This window comes from Diabrotica undecimpunctata, chromosome 1, assembly GCF_040954645.1.
Source record: "Diabrotica undecimpunctata isolate CICGRU chromosome 1, icDiaUnde3, whole genome shotgun sequence".
Classification (NCBI taxonomy): Eukaryota; Metazoa; Arthropoda; class Insecta; order Coleoptera; family Chrysomelidae; genus Diabrotica; species Diabrotica undecimpunctata.
The window spans coordinates 183,575,207-183,584,717 of NC_092803.1; the positions used below are offsets into that span (position 1 = coordinate 183,575,207).

Consider the following 9,511-nt stretch of genomic DNA (forward strand, 5'->3'; position numbering starts at 1 on the left):
ATTTTGCTGGGTTTAGCTTCAAGTTAAATTTCCGACATATCTCAAATGTCTTTTTTAAGTTGTCTAAGTGGTGTTTTTCTGATATTCCTATCACCACTATGTCATCCATGTACAGAAATGCTTTGTCCGGTGTTAAGTCTGAAAATGCTATTGACATCATTCTTGAAAAGCTATTTGGGCTTATGTTTAATCCAAATGCTAACAAGGTGAATTAAAATGATCATTTTTCCGTATTAAAGGATGTATATTTTTCCAATAAAAACGCTAATTTTTATGAAAATTTACTTATAATAAAAACATATACACGAATTTACTTTTTGTGTTTTTGCTTTTCGAAATCTTGAACTCTCTCAACAAAATCGTAAGAGTCTTTGGCAAGAAGATTTGGAACTTCAAAAGCAGCGAAGTGGCCACCGTCTATATGCGAGCTTGCTAACAATAAGTTGCGATACCTTTCCTTTAGGATTGATTCTGGTTGATACATAAGCTCGTATTCAAATTGAGAGCATGCGCTGGGGACATCGATGGGAACACTAAAAAATAAGAATAATATTAATAATACAGTTTTTGTCAGGTATTTATCAAGATATTTGTAAATCGTAGATATATTTTAGGCAGCAAGTAATATTCGGTAAAATACGTGTTACCAAGGAAAAATTTCTGTTTTATTTAATATGGAAATAAATGCTCCATCCAAAAATAAATTGTGTAAAAAATTTACAAATTACCCGTCAACGTTCATGGCAAAAATTTCAGAATTAAATGTTTCTGCGTATAACCTCACGGAGGTAGTGATAGATCTGGTAACCCAGTAAACCATAACATTGTCCAACAACTTTTCCAAAGTAAATTTCTTTGTTAATCCTCCGTCTTCTAAGTCTTTCCATGCTGGATTGGTCCATGTGGTGAACTTCTCTATGATGTAAGCAGCAAGACCTACAGGGCTGTCACGTAAAGCGACACCTGTAATTAGATGAATAAATTTGTTTTGAAAATTTGTTACAATGGAAATACTACATTTTTTCTTTTCAAAGAATCACTTTCTTCTAGATTAGTAATTCTCTAATATGTGTATATATTTATTTATTTTTCACGGAAATAAAATAACGGAAATATTGGTTACTTATATACACACGGAATAACCTATCGATGACATTACTTATTTATATGATTACGTTACAGCTTACGAGTAACTATAATTACATCTCAAACAAATGGACTATTATGATTTACTAACGAACTAATATTATGCTGAACTAAATTTCCTGTGTGTTTACTATATTTATAACAATGTCGGTTATTAGGCCAACGATGATGTTTTTATAAAAATGCTGAGTTTTTAAGGTCAGATTTGTAGAAAAAGTATTATGAAACAAGACTCATATGTGTTATTTAATACCTGTGCTCTAGTTTCTATTTGTCCTAATAAAAATGGGTAAAAAATTTACGTAATGAATAATAAGTATTCTTTTCTGATTTTTTATGAATTAAATAATTATATCAATATCTCACCACATTTTCAAGGAATATGACTACCACGACCAATCCAACGTTTAACGTTTAGAAAAGTTGTATTTAAGTATGTTCTAACTGCCTTTTCTCTAGAATGTGGTGGTGTACCATCTTGCATAAACCACATATTTTGGGTTTTCGGCATTTTACAATAGAGAAAAAGTAATACGACGCCATTATAGAAACTTAAGAAGCGATAGAAAAGTGAAATTGTAAACAGGATGACGGCCAATAGAAGAAGATTTAGCACCCATAACAAAGCATTTTGTGATGTTACATTATCATCTTTGAGTTGTTTTAATAAAAATAAACTATGAATTATGCTTATCTACAGGTATTCAGGCTTTACCGCACAAATATTAAACTAAGAATTATTGTGCAGCTGACTTATAAAATGCGATTATCTCTAAAACCGTTGAATTTTCAGGTTACTAAGAAGTATACCTTTTCTTTGTAAAAATAATGTATCTTTAATATTTTTAACACAAATAGAGCTAACTGAAAGAGCAAAAAGTTAAGAGCAAAGTTATGCCAGATATGTGGCATATGTGGCGGCCTATATTAGTTACATTAAAGTATGTATAAAATTATAATTTATCCTACTCAAAAGCATCCAACTGCAAATTTTTGTCCAAAAATATTTACAAACGTAAAAGTTATAGCGAAAAATAAAATTTTAAATTTCCACTTTAACACCCTGTATCTTTCTTAATATCAACATTTTATTAAAGCAAGTTGGTTTAAATCGTAATATTTTAAAGTGCAGAATCTACGGTTTCTTTTTGTACAATTACTTAAGGACCACCCTGTATATATACAGCGTGTCCCAATAGCAACATACAAAATTCATAATTGTGTTCCTGATAGAGTTGTTTGAAAAAAATACAAAAACAGGATGTTTATTTTTTTTAAATTAAAAATAAATAAGAATCAAATAACAGTGACACATTTCGTAGCCAACAAGAAGTGTGCGAATTATTTAATAACAAATATCAATTCCTTTACGTAAGTATCACGTAAGAACTGGGGACAGATGACACCAACAGAAGAGTGGAGTTTTGTGAAACGATTGAAAAGCTTGAAAAAGATCACAACAAAAAAAGTGTATCCTGTTTTCTAACGAAGCAACATTTTGTTTAAACCGAACCGTTGATAAAACGAAAATTCACATTGATTTACGTATTCATACACAAGTGCTATAAAAAGTTAATATTTGGACTGTGATTGTTGGAAATTGGATAGTGGACTCATATTTTTCGATGACAATTTGAAATTGAATGTAGATGTTTACTTAGACTTTTTACGTTTTGACCTTATCCAAGCTTTTTCAGTTACATTCCTTAATGAATACGATCCAAATGTACCGTGTAATAATATTTGGTTTCAACAAGATGGGACCCTCTTATTTTAGGAATGATGTGCGTAATTATCTTCAAAACATATTCTTAAATTGATGTATATGTAAAAGAAAGTTTATTGAATGGCCATCTACTTCTCCGAATTTAATCCATTAAACTTTTGGTCGTGGGATTATTTAAAAAGTAAAGTCTATGAAATTGGCTGGATGACAGCATAGTTGTTTAAGTAAGTATGTAGACATATAAAGAAACGTTCAATTTAATATTCTGTTTTGGTGATTGTAGAGAAACGGGCATCTTTTGCATCATTTGAAACTGCTCTTTACTGACGCCGAAATTAAATTTATGTCCAAATATTTCTAACACACTGCACATACTGCAGACAGATTAGATATTGGGTTGAATAGTCCATTCAAAAGTCAGCTAAATCTCATTTACTTAAAACAATTATTTCAAGATGGAATATGGTCCTTATGTTGCTCTATAAACGAATAAAACCTTTTAACAAATCAAACCTTCTTATTTCATCTGAAGTTGAAGACATTTTACTTGATTTAGAAGAACCTTATCAGAAACGTAGCAAAGACGTATTACAGGTAGTTACTATAGTCTCATTATAATTTTACTGCTCATTTGCGTAATACGGGATATTTAAATTGCTATTTGATATAAAATTGTTATATTGAATCCTACCAACGGTATCCGGTTTAGTCGCCTGAAGATGCATATAACCACTTTCCAGTAAAAGGAATCCAAAAACTTTCATTCGGGGATAAACGAGATGTTGCTTATCAGCTTCAACAACCAAAGATGGCATAAGACTACCTAGCGCTAATTTTAGATTAGCGAGAGGACTATTGACAAAGCAAACATTGGAATGTAGTCCCAATACTTTTTCTGGAAATAAAGAGGCTAAGTTGGAGAGTATTACGCCACCCCAATCACCACCCTGAAGGTAGTACTTCTGAAATCCCAATCGGTTCATAAGGTTCTTCATAATGACGGCCACGTGGGGTGCACCAAGTCCAGATACTTCAGCAGCTTCAGAAAATCCATAACCTAAAAAGATACAAAAATTATATTAAACTGTAAATGACCACCGCTATGGACAACACTAATTTTTTTTCTGAGATAAACGATTTAATTTTCTACATGCATACGGCATCCATACAGGGGTAATAATACCAGAAATTGTTATCACATTATCGAGAAATATGTGGGAAAAGATATAATATAAATAGCCTAAAAGGTAAGTCGACAGAATTTCTCTACAGAATGAGATTAAACTTAAATTTTAACAATGTGGTGTGTTTGTCTGGAACACAAAAATAAGACAAGATACAAAAATTAAAATCTATAGGACCATAGTCGAAAGCATCGCAACTTATAAAGCTGAGATATGGCAAGTGACAGAATGTTAAAAAAACTACTGTTAGTGTAGCCCACCATTGAAGCCAAGAGTTTGAGATGGTACGGACATGTAAGGCATATGAATGGAGACATTTGGCCAAAGAAAGTAATGTAGTGGAGACCAGTTTAGAGAAGAAGAAAAAGACGCCTGAAAAAGACATGGCGGGAGGGCTTCAGACAAGCTATGTTTGAAACGAATCTACAGGATGGCGACTGGCGAGATAGAAAACGGTAGAAACTAGGATTCGAAAATCTACTATAACACTGTAGATATAGTCGTAATATATTATTATAAAAACCTACTAATGAATTTTTACAAAAACTAAGGTAGGGATACAATTTAAAACATTTTTTGGATCGGAATGGAAATAAAAAATATTTCGATTCTTTAATTTTATGAATTTTATCCGTCTATATAAGAAAATCTGATGACGAATTCGGATTCAACACAAAAAGTGTGCGGCGAAAAATGATGAATCCGGGAAGTTGGCAATTACAATTTTCAAAAAAATTTGAAAAACCAAAATGGACAAATATCTAAAATAGTATATAGGGAAAAGATAAATCATTTCATTCTAATAGCGATTTATTTCCTTTTTTAGGGATAGTTTCTTTCCTATTCTCCCATTTCATATTTTGTCTATTCTTGTTAGCCGACAGCATTTTAGGAGGTTTTCCTTCTCTATTTCAGCTGTCTTGCTGCTGTTTGTTTTGTTAATTATTATCCATTCTCTGCACTTTACATCCTGTTACTTTATACTTCTAGGATAAACAAGAAAGGGAAAACTAACACACACATGGAAAATAACCAGAAGTAACGAAGCACCTTTTGCAATTGAAATACCGTAATGACCCTTTTTCTCAACTGGAAGCTATATATGATAATATCGATGAACTCTTTTTATAAACTTTAGAAAAAAAAACGAACAAAATCTTTTTTATTTAAATTTACATTTCTTGCATATTTCTGATAGTTTTTGTAGTAAACAAATATCTTATTAGATATTATACTACCACGCTCATATATATCTGACGCCGATCATGATTTTATAGAATAAAGGTGTAAAAAAGTCCCATACCTGGTAAACTTGGAATAATCAGTTCAAACACAAAATCTCTTCCCTTCTGTGGTTTGGTCAAAAGTGGGATAATTTCATAAAACTCTCTAACAGAACCTGGCCATCCGTGCAACATTAACATCGGGAAAACCTTCAGTCCTTTGGTCTCAGCAGGTTTGACATGAAGGAAATGGATGTTAAGTCCTTGGATATTTGTCGTGAACTGTGGATACTGGTTGAAAAACTTCTCCCTTTGTCTCCAGTCATATTTGTTCTTCCAATAGTCCACTATAGTTTTCAGAAGATTAGTGTTCATTCCATAATGTTGTTTAACCCCATCTAGCGGTGGTTGAAATGGAAGCGTACGATCTAGTCTGTCCTTCAAGTCTTTTAAAATCTGCAAAGATATGAAAATAAATAGAAAAGAAGAAACATGTACAATTTCAATGCCATTCGTAGTTTTGTCTTTCCAGTACTACGAGAAACTATTGTTTAATGGTACTACCATGTCGTACAGATATAATCATAATCAATTAAAAAATATATTTGCTAATTGAGGTACTGTTTTCTTTATTTTTGTATTTTTTTTGTTAATAAGTTTACTTTCTTTAGTATTTTTTATCTTAATTATGGGTTCATGTGTATTTGTATTACTAACATAACCTAACGGGCGCACAAAAAATTGATATGAAAAGACCTAGGCGTCTAGATTATATTAGGTTAGGTTAGGTAGACCTAGGTGTCTACATTCGTTGCTAATACAAAAGAAGCAACGCTGTTCATATGCGTACTTGTATCAGTGTGACCCAGTTCCAATAGCGAAATGCAGAAAATTTCATGAATTTCAAATATGTATTTATTTGGAGAACCAGGATAACGTACCACGCGATTTGTAGAACAATGTGGGTGTTAAATTATATAAATATTGACTAACCAACAGAAAGAAAATCAGGTGGTTAGTAATTATTTTTCATGACCTTGTTAAGGATACACGCTGAAAAGGAGAGAAAATTATATTGACAATTCAGACGTATATATTTTAAAGTAGATTCTTTAAAATGATATTGCCGATATTGCTGAGTTGCGTTCCTGGGACGACTTTATTGTAAGATAGTTCATTCATATCCGTCAGAAAGAATCATAGCATGTATATCGTCTTTAAAAAGACAACCACATGCCATGATGACAGTAAAATTCTCCTGTTAGTGATTCCACAGTAAATCATGACGAATAATAAAAAGCTGAACAGGAAAAAAACCTGATAATATTATTATCCCGACATGGTAAGTATTTGGTCTTACTTACTTACTCTTTAAGTATTTAGTTTACTCTCAATAAACACCAAATTCTGATCTTATATGTTTGTTAGTTAAAAAACATAAATGATGTATCCTCGATATGTTACTAACTTACTAATACTGGTATTTTCCTTTTATTAACTTCCTCTTTTAATGGGCGGGCATGTTTTCGACGCTGAAGTACCTGAGGGTCTTAAAAGTACCCTTGTTTTGGACGCTGCCGGAAGGATTATCGTAGGTACCAGATATTAGATATAATTAGGGTTTAATGATGGTCATTGAAATTTACTTAGTTACTAGTTATTAGTTTGTCAGAGAATAGTGAAAAGTGAACATGGAAATTTCAACGTTAGTAAGTAATCGTGGTAAAATTTTGCTCAAAGTGAACAGTTTTACTTTTTCTCAAGATAAAGTACTAAAATCGGGAGAAACGTATTGGAGGTGCGTAAAACGGTCGTGTAAAGCGAAGATATTCACGAAAGGGCCAGAAAAGTTAGTGATCCGAAGTAATCTAGAACATAATCACGAGTGTGATATCAAGACGCTTAATAGACAGATTGTGCGTAGCAGTGCCAAAAGGAAGGCTAAGGATAATTTGACCGAAAGGCCGTCCAAAATCATACATAGTGCGTTGAAAGAAAATGTAGATTCCTTAAGCCACATGTCTGTTAAAGACGTTAATTTAATACGAAATCAAATATACAGTGAACGGCGAATGGCTCAACCGAAACTGCCCAAAAGTAAAGAAGAAACTATTGCTGCGGTAAATATTGTGAATATCAAAACACTTAAAGACGAGAATTTTATATTTGCGGTTGAACTAAGTTCTAACATTATCATCTTCTCGTGTAACACTAACATGCGTTTTCTGTACGGCAGTGAAACGATTTATATGGACGGTACATTTAGTTACTGTGCTCAATATTTCAAGCAATTTTTTACCATACATGTATTTATCAATGGACATTATATACCATTGTGTTATTGTTTACTTCTCGACAAATCGGAACAAACCTATATAAAACTATTTAATGTTTTGAAACGCAAATGTGAAGTAATTGGCCTAAAATTCAATTCAAAAATCATTTTCTCCGATTTTGAAATTGCTATCCACAATGCTGCGCGTTTTGAATTTCCAAATGTGCACATTAAAGGGTGCCGTTTTCATCATATGCAAGCTTGGTATCGTAATATCGGTGGTTGTGGCTTAATTCGGGAATATAAATTGGCAGACGGTGAAATATCTAAATGGCTGAAATATATTTTTGGGCTGCCATTTTTACCTCCCTCAGAAGTCGAAGAATCTTTCATATATGATTTTATGGCTATTCAACCAAAGGATTCAAAAATTGAAAAGTTTTCCGACTACGTATTGGACAATTACATTGGCGACCACGCAACATTTCCGTCGGAGATGTGGGCTGCGATGAGTGAGAGTTTCCAATTAACAACTAATGCTTGTGAATCGTTCCACTCGCGTTTTAATGATAATTTTTACCATGCTCATCCAAATATTTTCCATTTCATTGATGTTTTAAAAAATTTTCAAACTGAAACTTACATTAAAATTAATAGTGTCTGTAATAGTGAAAGTAATAGACTTAAACATCCAAAGAGTAGAAAAAAAATTATGTTCGTTAGAAATAGGATACATGAGTATCAAACTAACTGTATCGATCGATTCCATTTCGTAAAATGTATGTCGTATTTATTTCACAGTGACAAATAAACCTTATCAAGCTTAATCTCTAGAATTTTATTACCTGACTTTCCATTTACATTTCAATTACACCCAGCGTCCAAATCATGTATGCAGAAACAGGTAATTTTATTTTTCAGTGTCGAATTTTAAATTTAGCGTCCAAATCATGCACGCCCCTTTTAATATGGGTAACTAAATCATATCATAATTAGCATTTTATACATTTTAAAGTCGTCTACTTTAAAATGTATAATCTTATGTTTGTTTGCCAATATAATTGAGTCGGATAAAATTAAATTATTAGAAGAATTTTTCACCAAGTAACAAAAAAACAAAATTTCTTTAATTTATTAATGTTTGTATTTTAAGAACGATTTCGGAATTGGAAATTGAAACGTCAATGAACTTATTTTAACCATCAATTGTGGCTTATTCCCATTTAAATAGTAATTACTTTAAAATGCCACAAGAAAATAGCTTTAGAACAAAATGTAGATAATTAACTTGAAATAACAAAAAATACCTAGTTGGTAATTTGATTGAACACTTAAAAACACTTAAATACATACATTGTACTGATTGCAACAATTATACCTACACGTATGGTTTCTACAGTTAAATTCTTATGTAACTAATAATATAATTAAATATGAGTAATCCAAAACCAGACCTAGATACGCAAACAAAAGATAAATAGTAAACACTTAAAAACACTTAAATACATACATTGTACTGATTGCAACAATTATACACGTATGGTTTCTACAGTTAAATTCTTATGTAACTAATAATATAATTAAATATGAGTAATATAGGAAAGGGTTTCAGTTTTACAAATTAATGAAAACTCCATCGAGTTAGATTCTAACTCGATGGAAAACTCACTTCATCTGAAATTTGAATTTTAAACGGCTTGATACTGGTGTCCACTTTTGCCGGCTTGGACACTTTCCACCATCTCTCACCCAAATCCGGCACCTTCGGCGTTTCAAACAAAGATTTTGTACTATAGACAACTAAAATAGCTAAAAGCACTGCAACAACAGCCCCGACTTTAGCACAGCAACCCATTCTTACTCGTTCACTTCTCAAACACAACTGTTCGGTAATATATATTCTTTATCTATGCAACGATGCAACTGTCAGAACTATGAACTATTATTGGTGGCGGTG

At 32.0% G+C, this 9,511-nt stretch overlaps 1 protein-coding gene across 1 annotated transcript; it reads right to left on the minus strand.

Annotated features, from left to right (window-relative positions):
- Positions 1-268: 268 nt before the first annotated feature.
- LOC140432678 (juvenile hormone epoxide hydrolase 1-like) lies at positions 269-9,511 on the minus strand. The gene is made up of 5 exons (XM_072520737.1): positions 9,224-9,511; positions 5,360-5,735; positions 3,564-3,929; positions 729-963; positions 269-533 (listed from the first exon to the last, which is right to left on the minus strand). Exons 1-5 carry the CDS (start codon positions 9,407-9,409, stop codon positions 311-313), a joined length of 1,386 nt encoding a protein of 461 aa, XP_072376838.1. The 5' UTR covers positions 9,410-9,511; the 3' UTR covers positions 269-310.

Bases quoted from the DNA above. Each gene is read 5' to 3' on its own strand.
- LOC140432678 (XM_072520737.1), bottom strand. From the start codon at position 9,409: ATGGGTTGCTGTGCTAAAGTCGGGGCTGTTGTTGCAGTGCTTTTAGCT. The intron at 964-3,563 runs GTAGGATTCAAT...ATCTAATTACAG, and splicing joins GACTAAACCGGATACCGTTG to GTGTCGCTTTACGTGACAGC. The intron at 534-728 runs GTAATTTGTAAA...CTTATTTTTTAG, and splicing joins TTTGCCATGAACGTTGACGG to TGTTCCCATCGATGTCCCCA.